The 27,500-nt window shown below is 32.7% G+C and overlaps 1 protein-coding gene across 9 annotated transcripts in view; it reads right to left on the bottom strand.

Moving 5' to 3' along the window:
• The window catches only part of Cbp53E (Calbindin 53E), a 322,899-nt gene that overhangs the window by 66,305 nt on the left and 229,094 nt on the right, over positions 1-27,500 (bottom strand). For all 9 annotated transcript variants that reach the window (XM_068385498.1, XM_068385500.1, XM_068385501.1 and 6 more), the window contains one exon: positions 9,009-9,094. In XM_068385498.1, coding sequence (XP_068241599.1) covers positions 9,009-9,094 — 86 coding nt within the window. The remainder of the gene's footprint in view (positions 1-9,008; positions 9,095-27,500) is intronic.

Raw genomic sequence — 27,500 nt, forward strand, 5'->3', positions numbered from 1 at the left:
GGGGATAATAGTAATGATAATGGCACCATTAACGATGTTTCGAAGCGTGGTAGAGACTAGGCATTTTTGCAATATTAAAATTATGGTGCCTATAACGATTCCTGCAATGATTATGATGATAACGAGAGAGAGAGAGAGAGAGAGAGAGAGAGAGAGAGAGAGAGAGAGGGTAATAGGTAGATGGTATGGAGTATCAACCTGTGGATCATTTAATTCTTCCAAGTCGTAGTATTAATCCTGAGAGAGAGAGAGAGAGAGAGAGAGAGAGAGAGAGAGAGAGAGAATAATACCCTTCGTTAAGGAACTGTTTTTATGCGAAAAGTAAAAGGAGAGATGATAAAACGTCCGCTGAACTTGTCGTAGAGTATGAAAAATGAAGAAAAAGAAAAACCGCATATTATAAATGACAGCATAACATGAACGTCAGCAGGAGGAAACTAGCCAAATTGCGCTGAAGATTATAGCCCACATGATCATGGTCCATTACTCATCACCGAAAGGCCGGGAGGGGAGGGGGGTTAGGCGCTTTCAATATTAGTTAACTTTTTTTTTTTTTCAGTTTAAACTTGGTTCAGGAGATGAGGATCCATTTGCTGGATGCAAGAAAAGGTTATATTGGCACGAAGTTATTTGTGAGAGTGGTTGCAAAATCACCTTAGTTTTGCAATATTAGGTTATTAGGTGAGAAACATCATCATCATCATTATCATCATCAGCCGTTGCTAGGCAACTGCAGGACAAAGGCATCAGGTATGTCCTTAGTAATGTCTGTTTATGGTCTTTCTATGACAGCTTATACCGGCAAACTTTCTTAGTTCGTCAATTCATCGTCTTCCCTTCCTTCCCCAATTTGCAATCTCTAGGGACCCATTCTGTTATTCTCTAGGGCCATCTGTTATCTGTCATTCTCATTATGTCCTATCCATGGCCATTTCTTCTTTCTTCAATGTTAGAATATCCTCTACTTTGGGTGAAAAAAAATAATGCTGACAATCTAACTTTAAGAGGTTTTATGATGTATACAGTACGTTTTGAGAAAATAGTGCTTTTATTTCATATTGCTTCTTTCTCTTTATACTATCATAATTTAGCTGACTATGACCGTAAATAAATAATGTTTCTTACATTATATGCTTGGAAATGAAGTCTGTTTCTGACAACAATTTTACCTAAAAATTAAAAGCTTACTGATTTTTTACTTTGACTATCAATAAAAACATATTCTAAATCTTATTTCGAATAGTTAATAAAACATGACTCTGACATTTAAAATCATGAAAATATATATTTTTCTTCGACTCTTGTGTAAATCATTCAAGTTATTGTCCTATTTCTCCTTAGCAATGTTTTGCGTACTAAGAAAAAAAAAATTATCCCCTGAATTTTACGAGCGTATATATTTTTTAAATAACCCATGCTCTTGCAAAAACTATGCCAATATTTGCATGTCGATGAAAAAATATTTAAACTGCGATTAGTATCCGCTCAGGTGGGTCCAGCCTGTTGGTCCAGGCACAAGGGTATAACAAGAAAATCGCGATTAATCAAGTTTTTCTTTCTAAAAACTTTTTTGATATAAGCCATAAATAGAGAAGGGCTTATCATAAACAAAGTCTGTGATGGCCGATGGAGTGACGTCCTAGACTGGTAAACGCCAGACTGGGGTTCGAGTCCCGCTCAAACTCGTTAGTTCCTTTGGTTGCTGCAACCTCACCTTCCTTGTGAGCTAAGGATCGGGGATTTAGGTGAGTCTATAGATCCACCTGCTGAATCATCAGAAGCCATTGGCTGGTCCTCTCTGATCATAGCTTGGGTGGAGAAGGGGCCTGGGCACTGATCATATGTATATATGGTGAGTCTCTAGGGTATTGTCCTGCTTGATAGGGCACTGTCACCGTTCCTTACCTCTGTTATTCATGAGTGGCATTTAAACCTTAAACAAGAGGCGTTATACAAGGCCAAAATGTGGGTCGAAACACAACGATAAATTTCTCATGATTGCACGAAAATGCAGAAAGACACATATATATACATACATAGATGTATGAAGAGGTTAATGACTATGATTATACAAAAAAGTCACACACCTCAATATATGCAGTATATATATACATATACTGAATGCATAAATATATGTATACATATGTGTATACTTACATACCCTGTATATCTATCTATCTATCTATCTATCTATATATATATATATATATATATACACACAAATATATGTAATTTTATGAGTACATACATGCATGCATACACACATACACACACATATATATATATATATATATACAGTATATATATATATATACATATTCATATATGTGTATATATGTACTCATATGAAAGTAAATATATTTGTGTGATTGTATGTGTATATATATATATATATATATATATATATATAGATATAGATATATATATATATATATATATGTGTGTGTGTGTGTGTGTGTGTGTGTATCCGTGTGTTTGTGTTCAATGTAAAATTACCAACGACCGACCGCGTGAGTAGATTTACTTGTAAATTTGCATCTTGCACGATAGTAATAACTCAGAATAGAATGCCATCCAGTTTCATTAGCTTTTAATCAACTTTAATTAACAGTGGACATTATTCATTTCACAGGCCAACCAACTGCTCGTTCAGAATAGCAAAGTAATTACGAGTATTTGCCTAATACAATGAGAGAGAGAGAGAGAGAGAGAGAGAGAGAGAGAGAGAGAGAGAGAGAGAGTGAGAGATGGTTGTTTATTGCTCTTCTTTCCTTAAGGTCCTGTACAAATATAGAAGCAAAGGAGAAAAGAAAATAGGAGAGGAGAAGGAATGGACAAACGAAAGAATAATAAAAGCCCAATGTGGAAGAAGCGATAACATCTGGTGAAAGCAGGAAATTTATTGGCTGATAAGTTTACCCTCCTGGCTTTAAAAGAATGGCTATATATATTATGAAAAATCACAGCCCAGTGGAGGAAAAAAGAAAGGAAAACCCATCCAACACAATAATCAGTAAGGCTGACAAATGGCGAAGTTCTCCATCATACTGGGCCCCAACCCCGTCACTTAGGAAGTGAGGTTAGGCGATAACTTAACACAAAGCTCGGCCAAAAAAAAAAAAAAAAAAAAAAAAAAAAAAAAAAAAAATTATCGTTATTGGCAGGGAGTGTCTGTGGGTACTTCGAATGAACACGTGAGGATAAATTTAAAGTCTTGGTGCTATGTTTGATTTGAGGATGAATTAATTGATTTAAAGTTTTCTGGCAACCTGACATCTAAGGGCATTGAATCCGATATCATTTATTATATATGAAAAATAAAAGAATATTCAATTAAAACCATAACAGTTAAGATGTCATTATAAAAGTTAAATAGTTTTCAGAAGACCTGCTTCTGGAATAAATCTAAAAATGCCACTCGCAAAGTAGGACACATCATGTCCAAGAATCTTGGCAAGGATGAACCTGCCATCCTCACCTCGAACCTCAAATAGAAAACGTTTTCTTGTTCAAAGGAGACATATCTTCCTACTGGGTTTTCCTAACTTTTAAATGCTATTTCCATCACGTGCTTTTAAACCTTCTAGGTTAAATACGATAGTACGAAGACCAATGAAGTATTGTGATTACGTTGTTTTTAAATATTGGAACCTCATGAACAATGTGTTAGATCTCACAGAAGAAAATATCCTTTCTTCTAATTATCAGCAAATTGCAGTAATGCCACTGGCCACAAGTGAAAAAATGGATCAAGTGAATTAAGTATCAACTTTCCTTGGTCTCTGGTGTATATCAATAGAATTACACAGACTGAAAATACTTCTTCTTTTGGTAAATCTCAATTTTATTGTTGAATCGCATCATATAAAAAAGGGGGCTCTAATTTACTTTTCTCATCCTCTCCTCCTACGCCTATTGACGCAAAGGGCCTCGGTTAGAATTCGCCAGTCGTCTCTGTTGTGAGCTTTTAATTCATTACTTCTCCATTAGTCATCTCCTACTTCGTTTCATAGTCCTCAGTCATCTCCTACTTCACGCTTCATAGTCCTCATAAATTTAACTAATTATGTTTTTGAGAGGCATAATATCCACCTACCTTTACTTCGATATTCTATTTTAGGACCCCGACTCTCCAAATAAAAGCAAAATAACACATTTTCTAAAACCAGACGTCTTCTTTAACCTTTAGAACACACTTTTATAGAAGAATAACCAACTAATTTAAGGAGCCCTGGCACCTTTGTTTTCAATTACATGGTAATATATAAGGAAGGACCTATTGTATTAGAATTTCTAGTTAACAACACCGATTCTCCATCTATAGTATTACTTATTCAATTTCAATAGATATGGTTGTTTCAAGGTTGCTGGAAAAAGCCGTGTCTACCTTTCAGCGTCTTTGCTTATTACAAACAGACTTTTCCTTCATAAACCGATATTATGAGTCCCTTTAACCTTGAAAACACCGAATTTAAATAATATTTTTCTTTCCTAAACCGATATAATGAGTCCGTTTAACCCTGAAAACATCGAATTTAAATATTTTTCTATCCTAAACCGATAATATGAGTCCCTTTAACCCTGAAAACATCGAATTTAAATATTCTTTTTTCCTAAGCCCATATTATTAGTCCATCTATTCTTGAAAACACCGAATTTAAATATTTTTCTTTCCAAAACCGATATAATGAGTCCCTTTAACCTTAAAGAACATCGAATTTAAACAGTTTTTTTTTTTCTAAGCCGATATTATGAGTCCCTTCAACATTGAAAACAACGAATTTAAATAATATTGTTTTCTAAGCCGATTTTATTATATAGTCCCTTTAACCTTGAAAACATCGAATTTAAATATTTTTTTTTCTAAGCCGAATTTATGAGTCCCTTTAACCTTGAAAACATCGAATTTAAATATTATTTTCTTCTAACCCGATATTATGAGTCCCTTTAACCTTGAAAACGTCGAATTTAAATATTTTTTTTTCTAAGCCACTATTATGAGTCCTTTTAACCTTGAAAACATCGAATTTAAATATTTTTTTTCTAAGCCGATATTATGAGTCCTTTTTACTTTGAAAACATCGAATTTAAATAATTTTTTTCCTCAAAACCGATATGAGTTCCTTTAACCTTCAAAACATCGAATTTAATTAATATTTTTCTTTCCTAAATCGATATTATTAGCCACTTCAATCTTGAAAACAACGAATATAAATTTACATAATATCTAAATAATATTTACAACACTGGAGTCAATGATTCCTATGGGCGATGAATCGTTTATTAAATAAGTGAAAGTTTAATTACATTTTTATTCTGTTCTTTATCATGAAACGATAATTTTTCTCGCACCAGGAAAAGTATTTACTTGAAATAACAAATTTAATATATTGAAATGATGAACGTTACAGCCTGGATTATACTTATCAATACAAGTATCGCTTTTTTTTTTTCTTAAATATTCTATCTAACTGTTTTGATTTAATGATCCTTGATTGAATCCAGATAATATATTTGAAAGATTTAACCTCCCCAAGGATTAACAAATTCATGAATTAACCCAAATAGAACGAAAAGGACATAAATGAAATATAAAGAGAAAACTGGATAAATGTCAAATCATCCAATGAATGTTTCATAATGTTAATGAAAATAAAGAACACGCGCGCACAAACACACACACACACACACACACACACACACACACACAAGGTTTTACAAAATAGCCTCAAAGGTATTTTATGAATTTACTTTTTTACTCTTTGGCCCAATATCTATCAAGATGTACAAACGTATGTACAGACTGATATAGATGTAATATTATCATATTTTTATAAATATATAGAGAGCTTCACCTGGTGGTAGCGTCCTTGCCTGGTGATTGCCATACTGGAGTTCGAGTCCCGCTCAAACTAGTTAGTTCCTTTGGTCGCTGCAACCTCATCATCCTTGTGAGCTAAGGAAGAGGGGTTAGGGGGACCCCTAGGTCTATCTTCTGAGTCATCAGCAACCATAGCCTGACCTTCCTTGGTCCTAGCTTTGGTGAAGAGGGGGCTTAGGCGCTGATCATGTGTAATATGGTCAGTCTCTTGAGCATTGTCCTGCCTGATAGGGCAATGTTACTGTCCCTTGACTCTGCCATTCCTGAGTGACCTTTAAATCTTTAAACATAATTTCCTTTTTAAGATAAGTATTATCTTGCGTTAGTTCTTTGCGTTAGATTGACAACTTATGTATAATGCAGATATATAATGTCATTCACGTATTTTACATTGTCTTCGTAGAAGTAAAGAACAGCCTATTAGTTCTTGATAACAAGAGAAGCGATTTAATACCCAATTATCTATTGAAAAACCTAAATTGTTATTCGCCTTTGTCTTCCCTGCTCCCAATTTCCTTATTTCCTTTCCGTCTTTTCCCCATTACCATTTTATTAAACCGTGTAGAGAGTACTCCCCATCTGAGTATGAGAGCTTTTTCTTCTCAAGGTTAAGCAAAAAGGGCTCAGAAAGGGAAGCCTTATGGACACTCATTTTTTTTTATGGGGACGGGGAACGTTGGCTGGAGACGGCAGCCGCTGACGGCTAGAAACGTCAGCCGCTGACGGCCAGAAACGTCAGCCGCTGACGGCTGGCGTCATTCTAAAGTACCAACGGTAGAGGAAGGCGAACGGAAATTGCTGATGGATCAGTCCTAAAGTAGATGGCTAATGGTTTTCCAGTGCGGCACTGAAAGCCCGAGGAAGCGTTGACTCTCAGTTGTGAAATTTAGTCATGGATGGAGCTATGAGAGCAATGTTAGTCATAGATGGAAGTTTAAGGGTTAGAGGTCACTCATGAATGGCAGAAGCAAGGGGCAGTGACATTTCCCTATCAAGCAGAACGATGCCCTAGAGACTAACCATATAGATATATGATCAGTGCCCAAGTCCCCTCTCCACCCAAGCTAGGACCAAGGAGGGCCAGGGAATGGCTGCTGATGACCCAGCAGATAGACCTATAAGCTCCTTCAAACCCCCCATCCTTAGCTCACAAGGATGGCGAGGTTGCAGCGACCAAAAAAAAAAAAAACTAACAAGTTTGAGCGGGACTCTAACCCCAGTCTGGCGTTCACCAGTCAGGGACGTTACCACATCGCCCACTACAACCTCAACACGAGCCATTTTATGCAAGGCTTAAAGGGAACTATAAATACAATATTGCTTATGAGAGGGAAACTACTATAAGAGCAATTCCAGAAATGGATGGAAGAGAGCTATAATAGCAATATTGGCCAAGGGTGGAGAATGGCAACTAGAGCAATGTTATTCATTTATGGATAGGAGCTATAAAATCAACGATAGTCAATGATGGAAGAGTGAGCTTCTAGGGCAATGTTATTCATTTCTGGATAGCAGCTATAAGAGCAATGTTATTCATTGCTAAAAGGACCTGATACAAAAAAGGGTTGAAGTGAGCTATGAATATTTCCAGGACCGATAAGAAATTGAACAGGTGTGGTATAAAGATAAAAGATAAAGAAGACAATTGGTTGTAGAATTTTGCTGAAATCGGATAGCGGAATAAACCTTTGTATTGCTTGGAATTTATCTAAGAGAGAATCTCTTACGAATTCATAATCAGGAAATGAAATATTCATGTTGCTTTTAGAAGTGCATTAGTGATCTTTCCTTTTTTTCAATTTTTCCTAAAGAAAAGATACATTCTTTTTCACTTTGCTATCTTTTAAAGTATTGTTTGTTCAATATCAAAAACGGTGTTAAAAGGTTTTCATTTTTTTTCCTGTTGCTATGCTTAACACTACAAAAGAGATGACAAGTACACTTCATCTTGTGAAAAACTTTGTGAAAACAAGAATGAAACATTGCCAATTTATGCTAAAAAAAAAAAAAAAATTTGATCTTCCAATTTCAGTAAATGAAAAAAAAACTGATATATTTCGATATATATTTTCTCGATATGTATGTATATGCATATGTATATATACAATATATATATATATATATATATATATATATATATATATATATATACACACACGAAGCAGATGATTACTCAATCTCAATCACTTTGTCAGGAATATAGTTTTAGTAGAAATCTTGTAATACTAACGTCATATAATAAAGGAACATTCTCTGAATAATTGTTTTGTACCAACTAAAATACATTTAATTAACGAGAAATAATTTCTTTTCCTGCAATCTATTTTCCTTTAATTATCAAGAGTCCGATGATAACAAAATATCTTGAAACAAAAAAATTATTGCAAATGATAATTTCATTTGAAGTGATCTGCATTATTTCCAACCTTATTGGAAAAAAAAATAATTTCATATTAATAATTCTTTAAAAGGAAAACTGTGTGGATTTTCTGAACACTGAAATACGCACAAATTAATACTAATACGTTATCTTATTATGAGTCAAATGTTTATTCCAACTGAATATCTATTTATAATAGAATGTAGATGAGCGTAAATCTAATATATTGTCTAATGAAAACAATAACATTACGAATGATACATATGTATATATATATATATATATATATATATATATATATATATATATATATGTATATATATATATATATATATATATATATATATATATATATATATATATATATATATATATATATATTAATGTTATTTTCATTAGACAGTCTATCAGATATAGAATGTTATTTTAAGATTAAAACAAAACACAACAAAATAATACTTGGGCGGAAAAAATCAGTCAACAGTTACAGAATAATAACAATAACACCCAAAATAATAACACCATAAGAATCCACTAAATACAAATTTGCCATTTGGCTAGAAGAGAGTAAAATGATCACACCATTACCAGTAGATGACCCCGGATTATCTTCGTAGTATCAAATAGATTATGAAATCATAATTTGCTTCGAGGGGATTAATTGCTCAACTATTAAGAACTAACAGGAGTGAATCGTGACCCACTGAATTTTCACCAAATGAAATTTGACCTAGATTGTGACCTTACCTCTGGTCCTGTGTCGTTGGCGTTAACGGAGGATACGAATTCCTTCAAGAACCCGTCAAGCTCTGATCCTTCGATGTAGCCATTACCTGTGGGAGGGAGAGAGAAAGAGATGTAAGTTTTATTTTAATGTAAGTTCTCCTTTAGTCTGTTATTATTATTATTATTATTATTATTATTATTATTATTATTACCAGCTATGCTACAACGATAGTTTGGAAAGCAGGATGTTATAAGCCCAAGGGCTCCAAGAGGGAAAAATATCCCAGTGAGGTAATGAAATAAGGAGATAAATAAAAAAACAAATTCATAATATTCAGTTATCGAAAAGAATTTCCAGTTCTTGTGGTTTCCTAGATTTCCAACAATGCAATGGCATTTTCATAAAAATCATCCAAAAAGTTTTAGAAAAAAAAAAGTGAAAATTGTTTTAGTTTTCTAGAAACAAGACAAAAAGCACAAGAAATTCATGTACAGTATACTAGGCCTCCACGTGAACTAAAGTATATACGTTTTATACTTAAGATTATTCCAATATTGGGACTAAAGTAAATTTACAGGTTTCTAAAATCAAGGACTAAAATCAAGTTTCTTTTCTAATGTGCATAAGGATGGATGATTAATGAAAAAACTATTATATAATTTTTTTTTAAATCCTACTTGATCCTGGAAATATACTTAGCAAACAAAAATCTTTTTCTCTGTATAAGGATAGGAAATTATAAAAATAAAACTACTAAAATATATTCTAAAATGCAAAAGGAAAGACGGTTAATTAAAAACACAAATATTACATAATCTCTTCATAAAATCTTACTTGACCCTACAAAATATACTTAATCAAAAATTTTCATGTGTATGAAAAAGTAATATTAAAAATACATCTTAATAAGATCATTCTTGTTCTCCTGGAACAATTTTTACAACCTAAAGACAAACACTCGTTAGACTAAGGAGCTACAACAGAGAAAATCTTACGCTCAAAACTCTGGCCTCCATTATAACATACAGTAGACCTATTATTTCACGGACGAATTAATATTGATAATAAGCGGATTGGCTGCTCACGAGAAAACTATTTATTTACTTCTTTCTTAATTATTATGTTTTAAGACGTTTTAAAGTTATTTATGTAATAATATAAATTATAAAGTGACAATAATGACAACGAATCTTCGTTTCCTGGAACTGGAACTTTCTGGTTTCTCTAATGCTTTCGTAACTAGAGGGGCACTCAGTAGAGCGCAGACATCCGCCACGGCAGCTTATTTCCCGACCTTTTACTCGACCTTGACCTTAACCTTTGACTTAGTACTTTCAAAATTGAATCCCTTCTACGTACGTCTCAACATAAGACTTAATCCCTGAAAGTTTCATTACTCTATGGGTAAAATTGTGGCCAGGAAGTTGTTCACAAACAAACAAGCAAATAAACAGGAATGAAAACATTACCTCCTCCCAATGTCGGTGGCGGAGGTAATAAAAACAATCGTTGTTTGAGATATACAGTATTTAACAATAATTATTTCCTTTATGTTTTTATGGTAACTTCTTTTTCGTCCATAAAACAGAATACTTCAACACATATTTGTGCATATATACACATATATACACATACATACACGCAGACACGTACACAGACACAGGCATACACCACAATATCCTCTCAACTTTCACAACTTCCTACTACTCTTTTGGATTCGCTGATCACTACTAGCCAGTTGATCAGAACAATGGAAAAAAAAATAACATTTATTTTCCTACATAATATTCAAACTAGTTATATATATATATATATATATATATATATATATATATATATATATATATATATATATATATATATATATATATATACAGTATATATATACACATATATATATATATATGTATATATATACATATACATATATATACATATATATATATATATACATAAAGAAATACACACATATATTATTACTATTATTACTTGCTAAGCTATAATCCTTGTTGAAAATGCAGGATGCTATAAGTCTAGGGGCTCTAACAGGGAAAATGGCCCAGTTAGGTAAGGAAACAAGAAAAAATAAAATATTCTAAGATGAGTAACAACATTAAAATAAATATCTCCTATATAAACTATAAAAACTTTAACAAAACAAGAGGAAGAGAAATAAGATAGAATAGTGTGCCCAAGTGTACCCTCAAGCGAGAAAACTCTAACCCAAGGTAGTGGAAGACCATAATACAGAGGCTATGGTACTACCCAAGACTGGAGAGCAATGGTTTGATTTTGGAGTATCCTTCTCCTAGAGGACTGCTTACCATAACTAAAGATGCTCTTCTATCCTTACCAAGAGGAAAGTGGCCGCTAAACAATTGCAGTGCAGTAACCCCTTGGGTATAGAAGAATTGTTTGGTAATCACGGTGTTGTCAATTGTATGAGGATAGAGGAGAATATGTAAAGAATATGCCAGACTATTCGGTGTGTGTGTGCGTAGGCAATGGGGAAAATTAACAGTAACCAGAGAGATGGATCCAATGTAGGACTGTCTGGCCAGTCAAAGACCCCACAACTCTCTACGGTAGTATCTCAACGGGTGGCTGGTGCCCTGGCCAACCTACACTATACACACACACACACATATATATATATGTATATATATATATACATATATATATATATATATATGTATATATATACAGTATATATATATATATATATATATATATATATATATATATGTATATATATACAGTATATATATATATATATATATATATATATATATATATATATATATATATATATACTGTATATATATACATGCAACCTTTATCTTGGAAATCTCCTGTCATTTAGCTCATTAATTTACCATTCATCATTTTGTTCCATAGCCCAACCTTCTCGCTTTTAGGTATTTATCCTTGTATAAAATTTACCCACCGAAATAACCTCATTTTCTGTGTTTCGTAAAAATGAGGGTAAATTATGACAAGTGTCAACGGCAGTCAGCCAATTTAGTAAGAGGAGGTATCCGCATACGCACCTATACGGAGCAAATAAAGCATCGCCAATAAATATCTGTCGAGACAGTGACAGGCACACAATTGGCCCAAAACTTCCCTCCACAAAGGACAGACCTACAATGGACCGAGAAGAGACAAAGACGGTAATGAATTAACTCTTAGATTTCAAAGACAATTCAGATCATATTTTTTCTTCTATTTTCCAGCTGACGGTGTATTTGAGCAAGTGACGATTGTGGAAAGGGTTTGGGGGAGACAAGAGTCTGCGGGTGGGCGCAGAAACAATGTAGGTGCCAAGGGCAATAGGGGTGTTTGTCCTCTGTAACCGGGTGAGGGCAGGACCCGAAATGGCTTTTATATTTGGGAGCTTCTTTTATTCTTGTGGACCTAGTGGCAGTGGCGGTGTTGAAGGAGATGGATCCGGCTCCAAGCCTTGGGGAGGAGAAGAATAGATTAAGAGGAGGAGGAGGAGGAGGAGGAGGAGGAGGAGGAGGAGGAGGAGGACTCTGATTAGTGTCATAGAGAAAAAGAAAAAAAGACGAGTAATTTTCTTCGCTCATCTATAAATTTTCATTTTATTCTTTATGCGATGACAAATGCTATTGTAAGAATTTAATGCAAGGGAAAATTATGGCCGCTTAGAGTTTTCACCGAGAGAGAGAGAGAGAGAGAGAGAGAGAGAGAGAGAGAGAGAGAGAGAGAGAGAGAGAGAGAGAGAGAAGTGTGAAAAATGACTCTCTTTGCAGAGAAGAGACAACATCATTATTCCGAGTAGTTCTGCTTCAAGTTAAAACTGCTGGTGATTTATAGAACAAAACCCTTTCATACGACGAAAGAGTTTTTCCTCAACATGAATTTTATCCTTTTAATGTCGTCGAAGGATCCTATAAATCTAAGGATTTTTATTTTACTGGAATACTTTACTGGAGAAAATAAATATTTTCAAGTAAAGGATATTATAAGAGTAAAATCTATCCTTCTAATGTCGTCGAAGGATCCTAAAAATCTAAGGATTTTTATTTTACTGAAATACTTTACTGGAGAAAATAAATATTTTCAAGTAAAGGATATTATAAGAGTAAAATCTATCCTTTTAAGGTCATCGAAGGATCCTAAAAATCTAAGGATTTTCATTTCACTGAAATACTTTACTGGAGAAAATAAATATTTTCAAGTAAAGGATATTATAAGAGTAAAATTTATCCTTTTAATGTCGTCGAAGGATCCTATAAATCTAAGGATTTTTATTTTACTGGAATACTTTACTGGAGAAAATAAATATTTTCAAGTAAAGGATATTATAAGAGTAAAATTTATCCTTTTAATGTCGTCGAAGGATCCTATAAATCTAAGGATTTTTATTTCACTGAAATACTTTATTTGAGAAAAGAAATATTTTCAAGTAAAGGATATTATAGGAGTTTTCTTGATTATTGACTACTTCGTTTAAGGTGAAAAATGATAAAAAAATCATTTAAATTGTACCTTTATGGGTTTGTTGACTAAATAAACAGACTGGCCTGACAATGACAAATGTCATTAACTTATTAAAAATGACACTTCGATCAATAAAACAAACAAATTAGTCTAGATCCTTTTTCATGATTTGTAAGAGTAATGGTAGAACACTTTCCAGAGAAGAGTTAAATTTGTAAGATCAAACAATTGCTCTAGATTTATTTCATTACCTGTTAACGGTAACAAACTTTATTATTATTATTATTATTATTATTATTATTATTATTATTATTATTATTATTATTATTATTATTATTATTATCAGCTAAGCTACAACCCTAGTTGGAAAACCAGGATTTTATAAGCCCAAGGGGTCCAACAGAGAAAAATAGCCCAGTGAGGAAAGGAAATGAATAAAACTACAAGAGAGGTAATGAACAATATAAAAGACAAGAGAAGAGTTAAGTGACGAAGAACGGGAAGAACAAACCATTCTTTTAAAGATAAAAACGGTCGAGTATGTAATATAGAATGATTTCACAAAGAACAAAAAAATTCAAAACCTTTTTTCTTATTTCATAACTTTTTTTAAAGATAAATACGGTAAATTACGAAGTATATAATACTTTACAAACAAAAAATATTCCAAACCATTTTTTTATTTATTTACTTTCTTAAGATAAAAAAAAAGTAGATCATGAAATACGTTATAATTTTACAAAGAACAAAATATTCCAAACCATTTTTTTTATTTCATTACCTTTTTAAGATAAATACGGTATATTATGAAACATATAATTATTTACAAACAACAAAATATTCCAAACCATTTTTCCTATTTCACTACTTTTTCAAGATAAAAAAGGTAGATTATAAAATATATAATTTTACAACGAACACAAAATTCCCAAACCTTTTTTCTTATTCCACTACTCTTCAAGATCGAAAAGTTCTATTACAAAATATATAAGAATTTTAAAAATGATTTTTTTTTTTTTTACAAAAAACCCTCTGTTAGGGTCAGTTAATTAACAACAAAAAGAACTGTCTGCTGTTATTAATAGAGGAAGCGAGAATGTCCGAATCTTTTCTCGACAAATTCACTAGATTTTTTTTTGCACCAGAAGGCCTTCTCTCTCTCTCTCTCTCTCTCTCTCTCTCTCTCTCTCTCTCTCTCTCTCTCTCTCTCTCTCTCTCTCTCTCTCTCTCTCTCTCGATAAAATAGAAGACCAATTTTTCTAATATTGACATTAGTTTTTAATTTTCAAAAATGTTACTCGTACTTCTATAAATTAGCTCAAATTACTTTTTTTTTTTTATTGGATGGCTTCAGACTACGAGTTCTCTTTAAATGGAAAAGGCTAAAAATACACACGAAAAAGACTAAAAAACCGAAAAACATTAAAAGTTATAAATGAAATTACTACAAACCGAAATGAAAAGACTAAAATCCCGAAAGGAAAAGACTAAAAATCCATAAGGAAAATACTAAAAACCTAAAAATAAAATATTAAAAGTTCTATATGAAGAGACTATGAACAAAAGGAAAATATTAAACCCCATGAGGAAATGACTAAAAACCAATATAAGAAAGACTAAAGACCTCAAAAACATTATTATAAAAGAAAAGACTACAACCCAAAAGGAAAAGACTAAAAACTGAAAAGGAAAAGCCTAAAAACCTTTACGAAAACAGACTAATACCCAAAAACATTATTCTAAAAGAAAAAAACTATAACCCCATAGGAAAAGACTAAAAACCCAAAGGAAAAGATTAAAATCCACAAGGAAAAGACTAAAAGCCCATAGGAAAAGATTAAAAACCAAACGGAATTGACTAAAAATACATAAACACTAAAAGCTCTAAAAGAAAAGTCTACAAACCCAAAGGAAAAGCTTATAAACCGAAAAGGAAAAGCCTTAAAACCCATACGAAAAAGGCTTAAAAAACCAAAAACATTATTCTAAACGAAAAGACAACAACCCCCAGGAAAAAAAAAAAAAAACTAATAATCCTAACAGGAAAATCCTAAAAACCAATACGCAAAAGACTAAAACACCCCCCAAAAATTGGAATTACTAAAAGAAAGACAACAAACCCATACGAAAAAGACTAAAAATCCTGAAGAAAAAAAAGACTAAAAAACACCTCAAAACATTACCCCGAAAATATCATTTCTAGAAGAAAAGACTAGATCCCAAAGAAAAACACTAAAAACCCAAAGGGTAAAAGACCAAAATCCTGCCTACCAATGATATCTTTCTAACCCCGAGCCAACGAAGCTTTTAGGCGTACGCGGCTGAGAAATGCGGCTTATCAAAGGCGGACAAACACCATCGATTTGTTCGACCTTTTTTATCAGTTTCGAACACCGTCAATATGTAACAAGGAGACATCCTACTATTCCTACGTGGCATTGACAGCGTCAATCGTGTTTATATCGCAATTATCAACGTTACTTACTACTGAAATGGTCATAGACGCCATTTCCTTCATTAATATTCTTTATTAATAATGTTTTTATTAATTGCAATACAGTATGGTAACGCAGAAGAAATAGTAGCATAATGATTTTTACCGTTCCTAGCAATAACACTTTTGACTATTATAGTTATTATTAGTCCAATAATCCTTTATATATATATATATATATATATATATATATATATATATATATATATACATATATATATATATATATATATATATACACACATATATTCCTTAATGGTAGTAAAGTTTGGAAATACATAGAATATAAAATAGTAATAATTCTTATCGTTAGTAGCAGTAATACCACTTACTATATATATATATATATATATATATATATATATATATATATATATATATATATATATATATATATATATGATACTCTTTTTAGAATGATTTATTGTTAATTTATTCTCATCATTTATCTATTTCCTTATTTCCTTTCCTCACTGGGCTATTTTTCCCTATTGGAGCCCTTGGGCTTATAGCATCTTGCTTTTCCAACTAGGGTTGTAGCTTGGCTAGTAGTAATAATAATAATAATAATCCATCCCTCCATCCATATACCAAGGCACTTCCCCAATTTTGGGGGGTAGCCGACACCAACAATGAAACAAAACAAAAAGGGGACCTCTACTCTCTATGTTCCTTCAGCCTAAACAGGGACTCAACCGAGTTCAGCTGGTACTGCTAGGGTGCCACAGCCCAACCTCCCACATTTCCACCACAGATGAAGCTTCATAATGCTGACTCCCCTACTGGTGCTACCTCCGCGGGCATCTAAGGCACCGGAGGAAGCAGAAGAGCCTACTGGAACTGCGTCACAATCGCTCGCCATTCATTACTATTTCTAGCACGCTCTCTTGCCTCTCTCACATCTATCCTCCTATCACCCAGAGCTTTCTTCACACCATCCATCCACCCAAACCTTGGCCTTCCTCTTGTACTTCTCCCATCAACTCTTGCATTCATCACCTTCTTTAGCAGACAATAATTTTCCATTCTCTCAACATGGCCAAACCACCTCAACACATTCATATCCACTCTAGCTGCTAACTCATTTCTTACACCCGTTCTCTTCCTCACCACTTCGTTCCTAACCCTATCTACTCGAGATACACCAGCCATACTCCTTAGACACTTCATCTCAAAACATTCAATTTCTGTCTCTCCATCACTTTCATTCCCCACAACTCCGATCCATACATCACAGTTGGTACAATCACTTTCTCATATAGAACTCTCTTTACATTCATGCCCAACCCTCTATTTTTTACCACTCCCTTAACTGCCCCCAACACTTTGCAACCTTCATTCACTCTCTGACGTACATCTGCTTCCACTCCACCATTTGCTGCAACAACAGACCCCAAGTACTTAAACTGATCCACCTCCTCAAGTAACTCCCCATTCAACATGACATTCAACCTTGCACCACCTTCCCTTCTCGTACATCTCATAACCTTACTCTTACCCACATTAACTCTCAACTTCCTTCTCTCACACACCCTTCCAAATTCTGTCACTAGTCGGTCAAGCTTCTCTTCTGTGTCTGCAACCAGTACAGTATCATCTGCAAACAACAACTGATTTACCTCCCATTCATGGTCATTCTCGTTTACCAGTTTTAATCCTCGTCCAAGCACTCGAGCATTCACCTCTCTCACCACTCCATCAACATACAAGTTAAACAACCACGGCGACATCACACATCCCTGTCTCAGCCCCACTCTCACCGGAAACCAATCACTCACTTCATTTCCTATTCTAACACATGCTTTACTACCTTTGTAGAAACTTTTCACTGCTTGCAACAACCTTCCACCAACTCCATATAACCTCATCACATTCCACATTGCTTCCCTATCAACTCTATCATATGCTTTCTCCAGATCCATAAACGCAACATACACCTCCTTACCTTTTGCTAAATATTTCTCGCATATCTGCCTTACTGTAAAAATCTGATTCATACAACCCCTACCTCTTCTAAAACCACCCTGTACTTCCAAGATTGCATTCTCTGTTTTATCCTTAATCCTATTAATCAATACTCTACCATACACTTTTCCAACTACACTCAACAAACTAATACCTCTTGAATTACAACACTCATGCACATCTCCCTTACCCTTATATAGTGGTACAATACATGCACAAACCCAATCTACTGGTACCATTGACAACACAAAACACATATTAAACAATCTCACCAACCATTCAAGTACAGTCACACCCCCTTCCTTCAACATCTCAGCTTTCACACCATCCATACCAGATGCTTTTCCTACTCTCGTTTCATCTAGTGCTCTCCTCACTTCATCTATTGTAATCTCTCTCTCATTCTCATCTCCCATCACTGGCACCTCAACACCTGGAACAGCAATTATATCTGCCTCCCTATTATCCTCAACATTCAGCAAACTTTCAAAATATTCCGCCCACCTTTTCCTTGCCTCCTCTCCTTTTAACAACCTTCCATTTCCATCTGTCACTGTCTCTTCAATTCTTGCGCCATTATCCAATGTATTTTCTATGGCCGTTTGAAAACTAAACGGACAAATCGTTAAAAAAGAAAGAAAGAAAAAAAAAACAATATCAAACAAATAACATGAATATTGTCATTGCTATTCCGCCTTGTGGGTCACAGACTTCCCACTTGCTATAGAAAAACACTTTCGAATACTGAGAATATTATTCTTAATTTTGCCCTCCTCTCATTTCTACTTATTCTCCTTCACCAAACATTTTATCCTTTTTTTTTAATTGTCTTATTCTCAATTCGGAGACATGACCTCGCACCTTAATATAAAAAAAAAAACATTTTCGAATACAGAAAATATTATTCTTATTTTTACCCTTCCCATCATTCTCCATTTCTTCTTTTCTTAATATCTTTCTTCCAGAAACATCTTATCCGTTTTTTTCAAATTCAGTAATTCAGTAATCTCGATGTTCCATCGCCCTTTAAAACAGAATTTCCAAAAATAAAGTTTTTCCATAAAATTACTGAGCTCATTTTATCTGCATTCTTTTTTTTTTTTCCTTTGGCGCTAATTAGGTTCTGTACACAATTAGGATTGATCTTGACCTCGCTCCTTAATATAGAAAAACACTTTCGAATACGGAAAATATTATTCTTATTTTTACCCCTCCTATCACTCTCCATTTCTTCTTTTCTATTTATCTCTCTTCCAGAAATATCTTATCCGTTTTTATTTTCAGAGGCAATAATTCAGTAATCACGATGTTCCATCGCCCTTTAAAACAGAATTTCCTAAAATAAAGTTTTTCCATAAAATTACTGAGCTCATTTCATCTGCATTTTTTTTTTTGGGGGGGGGCGCTCATTAGGTTCTGTACACAATCAGGATTGATCTTCCTAATCAGATAGTTGAATCGGTGGAACTCCCAAATTCAGACTTGCTGCGAATGTTTTCAAGTGGAACGAGCTGACATAAGTCTCTTTGTAAAAATTGCGAAAGCGCCTGCAATTTTTATATATACAACGAATATAACTGAGGATTATACGTAATAATAATAATAATAATGATAATAATAATAATAATAATAATAATAATAATAATAATAACAACAGCAATAATAATAATAACAATAATAATAATAATAATAAAAATAATATTAATAATAACAACAGCAATAACAATGATAATAAAAATAAATAATAATAATAATAATAATATCAATAATAACAACAGCAATAATAATAATAAAAATAATAAATAATAATAATAATAATAATAACAATAATAATAAAAATAATAATAATGATAATAATAATAATAATAATAATAATAATAATAATAATAATGATAATAACAACAACAACAATAATAATAATAATAATAATAATAATAATAATGATAATAATAATAATAATAATAATAATAATAATAACGTCGCTGTGCCTAGCCATCACCAGCGTTGGATCACCATGACCTCACATCTCCAATGCATTCCACATATCTTCTCCTCACTCTTTTATTCTTGAATCCATTTGTACATCACGTTTGAAGTCGAACCCAGTGAAGAAGGAGACAAAAAAATTAAGCGTTTTAAGAAAAGGAAGAAAAAGATGAAAAACTCGGTGGATTTCAAGAAGGAAAGGAATGCAGACTTTCGTTTCATGTCGAACACAACAAAAGAAATTAAAGTCATGAAATGCTTTTGAGTCGAGGATTGCCATGTTTCTTCTCGCCTTTTCCGCCGTTTTACTCGCCCTCTCTCTCTCTCTCTCTCTCTCTCTCTCTCTCTCTCTCTCTCTCTCTCTCTCTCTAAGCACACACACATATATAAATATATATTCCTTTCTGATTAGGGATACCTTTACATGGTGAAAGGATTTGCGTATCGCCATGATCAGCAAAGCTGTACTAGTGAGGGACAACCCTACTAGGTTGGTTTGCTGTGAACGATCAGAACAAAGTCTCCTACCATCACCAATCCGCAGTAGATAGCTTGGTGATGAAATAGCCAAACCCCAGACATGAATAAGGATATGTCTGAGGCCTTTGTCCTGAAGTGGACCAGAAACGTATGCATTTGTTGTTGTTGTTGTATGTGAGAGAGAGAGAGAGAGAGAGAGAGAGAGAGAGAGAGAGAGAGAGAGAGAGAGAGAGAGAGAGAGAGAGAGAGATTTATATATACAAGCACATAATACAAAAGAATGTAAGAAACACCACCTGAAGTCCTTCAGTGATAGTAACATTAACAATAGATTCATGATTTTTGACTTCTAAGACATCAGCATTTCTCTATATCGTAAGCTCCACAAATTCATTCTGTCACTGTTTTACTTCTGTTTAGTTTTATCTTATCACTTGACTCGAGCCCTATATAAAATCACTAGATAATTAATGTCAATTTCTTGAATCTCCTATTTATTCTGTGACCCTTTCTCATTTAAAGAAAAAAATCCTGTCAATTTTTTTTTCTCACACCTTAATTTAGGCTCTAATTATTTATTTATTTTTCTTTCATTCTTTGCGTAGCCTAATTGCTTCCATTCTACCAGGACAATATCATGTTCAGGTGGCCTCAAGCTAATTATTGTTCTACACTTTAATCTGTCATTTGCAATTATTCACAAGATCTGGGAATACTTCTTCCATTAGTTCAGCTTTAAGGCGGGGGTTTTTTTTTTTCGCTATCGTTTCTTTGCACAGTTTTATTTTAGCACTGCGACCAATTTGCCCTTGATACAGTTTCTAATCTTGCTATGCTAGTCACCTAACTTAGTTTCAACGTAACCAATGTCATTTTATGTCTTAAAAACAGAAATCCATCTTTTGGCTGCCTTTCTTACTAACACTTCCTTAAAACTTTTGAAAGGTCTTCAAAATGAGGAAACTTATTTTACCTGAAAACTTACTCTGTCTATTGCTTCTTTTTCACATTACTGCCACTGTGCTTCCGATGTACAGTTAGACAAAGGAATTCCTGGTACACCTACCTCAGAGGATATGTACCCTGCCACACCCCTACTACACGGCGAGTTACTAAACAGATCAGAGAGAAATGACAAAGGTGGTGGGCGGGGCTATACACAGGAACTTGACGCACAATAAGGGCGTCACATGGTGCACTTCTCAAGAAAGAGGTGTTCCAGGGATTCATGTATACAACTGTACCTTTTGATCGTTAAAATAAAGGGTTTCTAGCTGGTGGCCGGAGAGACCATGGAATAGGTATATATCTAACGTTATTATTATTATTATTATTATTATTATTATTATTAATATTATTATTATTATTATTATTATTTGCTAAGCTACAACCCTTGCTGGAAAAACAAGATACGATGCTATAAGCACAAGGGAAAAATACCCCAGTAAGGAAAGGAAATAAGGAAATAGTTAAAGGATATGAGAAAAAAAAAGTAAAATCGTGAAATGCCAGTTGACAGAACATAGAATTGATAGGAAGTGATATAAGGCAAGTTAGAGTATTTTGATTTTCTTCCTTAAAAGATAATAGAATTGTCTTTTCATTCAATATCATCTAAAAGATCTTAGATACATCTTCGCTGATATACTAGTGTAACTTTCATTTCCTTTAACAGGTGTTTTAATTCTGTGGGATATTTATCATACGTTCCTTTGGATTTTTAAGAGACCTTTCTCGTTTCTAGTCAATATAGCATTTTAAATATATATATATATATATATATATATATATATATATATATATATATATATATATAAATATATATATATATACATATAAATATATATATATATATATATATATATATATATATATATATATATACAAATATACATATATATACACATACATATATGTATATATATATATATATATATATATATATATATATATATATATATATATATATATATAGTTGCCTGGCACCAAGATAGTTACTAAACTACGAAAGTAGTAGTCAAAGTTAAAATAGCAGATTAAAGGAAAAGAGGTAGTTTGCCACAAAGTGAACAGTCTTCATATTCAAATAGCAGCTAATGCAGGTTAATGCTTGAGATATCGATATTGACCCTTCAACAGCTGATTACTATTCATTGCAGGTTAATGTCCCAGTTGACAATATCATTCCAAATGAAAAACGGTTTCAGCAATTGCCTATCTCACGGAGCGATGAAATTGCTATCATAAGTATGCTTTGGCTGATTATCCCAGTATTGAAGACAACATTGACAAATTCAGGTTCTGATGGAACACATTATTCTATTTCATTCCTGTTCTTTGCCAAATTCAGCTTATAATAATACATCAACTTATTGTATTCCTGTCAATAGATTATACACCATTCTCTATAAATAGTTGGTGCATTGATGAGTTCACGAAATATATGACTTAACACATTAAAATATTAAATTAAATCGAACGCAATGAATTAGTTTTCTAAAAAAGGTTAGTCATTTCTGGCTTTTACAAAGGCTTGGCACAGTTATTAAAGCTCATTAGTATTTTCTTATGCATTTACCATTTTCATAGGAGAATAGGACAGACAGAACAGCTCTTATCCTTTAACATTGAATAAAATATTAATAATCTTTCTTGTTATAATTTGAATATATTTTCTAGCTACCATTCGTTATTTGAGAGATCTACTTATGTGAAACAGCAGGACTGTATTATTATCATTATTATTATTATTATTATTATTATTATTATTATTATTATTATTATTATTATTATTATCATTATTATTATTATTATTATTTTCATTTTCATTATTATTTGCAAAGCTACAAACCTGGCTGGAAAAGCAGGATGTTATAATCCCGAGGGCTTCAACAGGGAAAATAGCCCGATGATGAAAGGAAATAAGCAAGTGATAAAACGATATAAGGTGTCACGGAATTATGGGGTGATGTTTTTTTCAGAAAGAAATATAATGACACGACGAATAAAAATAATATTGAAAATGAACTGTTGTCGTTAAGGATCATCAACGTGTGCGAAAAATTTGTTTTTCCGAGGAAAAAAATAATGAGAAAGCGGTCATATATATATATATATATATATATATATATATATATATATATATATATATATATATAAATAAATCACGAATATTTTAGTTCGAGATCTTAAATGTTAGGGATATAAAATCTACACAACTTATTGGATATGTTCATTTCAAATTGTTTTCAATGTAGAATGGTTAGAGCAATGGTAAGTTTGGACATTTTTTTATCACATAAAAAGGATTGTACGCAGAAAGATAGACAGAAATATGAGTGTATACAACAACAATCAACAACAAATGCAGCCAGTTCTGGTTAACTACAGGACAAAGACCTCAGTCGTGTCTTTATTCACGTCTGGGTTTGGCCAGCTTTCATCGCTACGCTGGTCAGTGCGGATTGGTGATGATGGGAGACTTTTGTGTTATTGCTCACAGCAAGCCAACCTACTACGGGTGTCCTTGACTACTACAGCTCCGCTGATCATGGCGATACACAAACCCTTTCACCAAGCTACGGTATCCCACCTCAGAAAGGAAACGTGTGTGTGTGTATTTATACATACATACATACATACATACATATATATATATATATATATATATATATATATATATATATATATATATATATATACTTATAGATACATATCCTTCGTTTCCTGCTGTCATCTTGAGACATCGCAAGAACCAGTCGATTTATCGCTGATATATATATATATATATATATATATATATATATATATATATATATATATATATACTGTATATTGCTTTCGAGTGGGGATACCTTAACGTGCTTAATGTGGTGTAATGATTTGCATATCGCTATGATCAGGAAAACTGTTCTAGTCAGCGCCACCCATACTAGATTGGCTTCCTATGAGCGATTTGATTAAAATCCCACACCACCACCAATCCGCAAAGGCCAGCGTGGTGATGACAACTGGTCAGACCCCAGCAATGAAATGACACGTCTGAAGCCCTTGTCCTGCAGTGGACTATAAACGGCTGCATTTGTTGTTGTTGTTGTTGTTGTTTTTGTTGTGTGTGCATATATATATATATATATATATATACATATATATATGTATATATATGTATATATATACATATACATATACAGTATATATGTATATATATACATATATATGTATATATATACATATATATATATATATATATATATATATATATATATATATATATATATATGTGTGTGTGTGTGTGTGTGTGTGTGTGTGGCAATAAGGGAAAAGGTTATGGGAAGGAACCTGGAGCTAATGACATCAAAACGAGAAACAAATTGCAGACTCGGACACGATTCCCTAAAACTTTTCACATTCCAAATATCGGAAAATATGCAACGGAATCTTTTCCAGAGATAAAATTTAAAATATAGCAGAGATTCGTTTTTAATTAGCAGGACGCGGGTGGCTTCATAAGAGTTAAGGGATTAAACAGGGACTATTTCATTTGCTGAGAAAATTAGCATTTTGAAATCCAATGCTTTATAAAATGCACTTTAATAGAAATATAATAGCTCCTATGTATATGTATGTGTGTGTATATATATATATATATATATATATATATATATATATATATATATATATATATATATATATATATATATTACTTATAAGTCACAAGGCAGCACGCGACCAATATTTAAGTGTAAAATCCACATGAAACAGGAAAGTGTAAGACCAGGTACCAAGCGCTTTCGTGTATTATGTGCACTTCTTCAGGGTTCAAAGAAGTGTAAGTAATACACGAAAGCGCTTGGTACCTGATCTTTCCCTTTCCTATTTCTTGTAGATTTTACACTTATATATATACAGTATATATATATATATATATATATATATATATATATGTATGTATATATATACATGTATATATATATAATATATATATATATATATATATATATATATATATATATATATACACAGTATATATGCAGTATACACACATATACATATATATATATATATATATATATATATATATATATATATATATATATATATATAAATTATGTATTTATATTATGCTTTTCCTCATATACCTTAAGGGTGAGGTTGATAATGCTACAATAGTATCCATTTACATAGTGATTGAATTTTGGTTATTCGTCTTTGATAGAATCATTCAATGAAAGTTGCAGCCTCAACTATAAGAGTTTACCTTTAAAATTGCCATAGACTATATTGGGCGAAGAATATCATAATATGGGAGTACTTTTTAACATAAAATATTAATACTTACTTAAAAGATGCGAATGTAAGTATGTATGTTTGTATATAGTACTATTTTGGGCCTTTGCATTATATGAAATAATGCACTAATCAATATGTAACTATCATCGTTACAATATATCATTAATCGCTGTTATATCAAATATCTAGAGCATAAGTGAACTGAAATTGACTATCCATCAAAGAAATTCTAATTTAAGACATATATCGATTAACTATTCAGATATCTTTCGTTCTTCATTTTCCATCGACAAAATTTTCCATTTATTCCATTTTTCTGAAAATCTGTGAATATTTTTAAATTGATCGTATAATATTTGAGATAAAGCATCAATTATCAACCCTTTCAGTCTTCATTTGGAAGCTGCCACTAAAGAGAAAAGGAGAGAAAAGTGAAGATGAAGATGCCAGATAGTGGCAGATGAGATGGAAGAACAACAAGCTCTTTCCGATTAAATACACAAGAGAAGAAAATATCTCTCTTTCATTACACGAGCCGCCGTTACATACACCTTCCTGAAGCAGTGGGTCATAAGTACCTCAGGATCGCGACCCTAATGGTATTTCTGAGGATTGCCAGAGGATCTTACTAAAATATATCTTGATAATACACAACTGTTTACGTTTTTATTATGTAACTGATTTACTTCAGTTGGGCAAGGTAAGGATTCTACCAGACACAGTAGCAACTTGTTTTAATTCCCGTTTAAAATGTACTGAAATTCATTGTCTTGGCAAATATAAACTGAAACATAATAACGAAAGCTCATAAACATTTTGCAAGTACACATAACTGTAACATGAAATGATTAGCTTTATTATTACAACTAGGGTCGTTACTCCAGGTTAAAACTTCTTTTAGGGTCACTACTCCAGGTTAACACTTCTTTTAGGGTTGCAACCAATAAAGGTTGGGAAACACAAAGGATGTAGCGCCAGAGTGAGTTATCCTCCCTATTTTCATCAAATATTTAGGGGATAAGGTTTTCTAACAACTTGGATGTCTGTCTTCTGCATAATAGTAGATCTGGTTCTGACTGGCTCTATCGTTGCTTAACCTAGTCCGATCTAGTTTCTGCATTGGTCTGATGCAACAGTCAATACAGTATTGACTCTGGTCTCATCCAACGGTATATTGAGATATGAATGTCTTTTATTTTGCATTACCTCTTGTTTTCTGTTAATTACGTAATTTTTGCTTGTAGGTTTTCATTTGTTTTTGTATTTCCCCAACAGTAATTTCAAATGACTTATTGCTTATGAGGTCTTAATACCAATGACGTACAACACTGAAAAAGTGAAAAAAAAAAAAAATTCGTAATCAAAATGTACAAAAGTCAAATGCACTTTTGAAAAAGACTTCTAATTCACTTTTCGTTATTATGACGTGAAAAGGGATATCCAAGAAATAGCCTTCATTTGTCGAAGCTCCATCTACAATGTGATGAATATTGCACTATTTAGTTCTTTCAACCTTCTTAGTCCCAATGTATAGCTGGATTGGCGGCTCGAATCAACTTTCTCCATTTACTTTAATGAATATTGCAGTAGATTATGACGTAAAGAAGGTCTTCGGAGTTATTGTTAAATTAAATTTACACTGTTAAAAAAACCGTAATTTTAATCGGAAATTAACCGTTAAACTATACTGTTCTTAGCCTTATTTTAGGAAAATACAGACGACCGTAATTTTACCCTACTTTGTTACTATCTTTTACGGGTTTATGACCGTAATATAATACCTTTACTTCAATATAACCGTTTTTCAAACGGTAAAAATCCTTGAATAAAT

The sequence above is a fragment of the Palaemon carinicauda genome, chromosome 13 (assembly GCF_036898095.1).
Source record: "Palaemon carinicauda isolate YSFRI2023 chromosome 13, ASM3689809v2, whole genome shotgun sequence".
Classification (NCBI taxonomy): domain Eukaryota; kingdom Metazoa; phylum Arthropoda; class Malacostraca; order Decapoda; family Palaemonidae; genus Palaemon; species Palaemon carinicauda.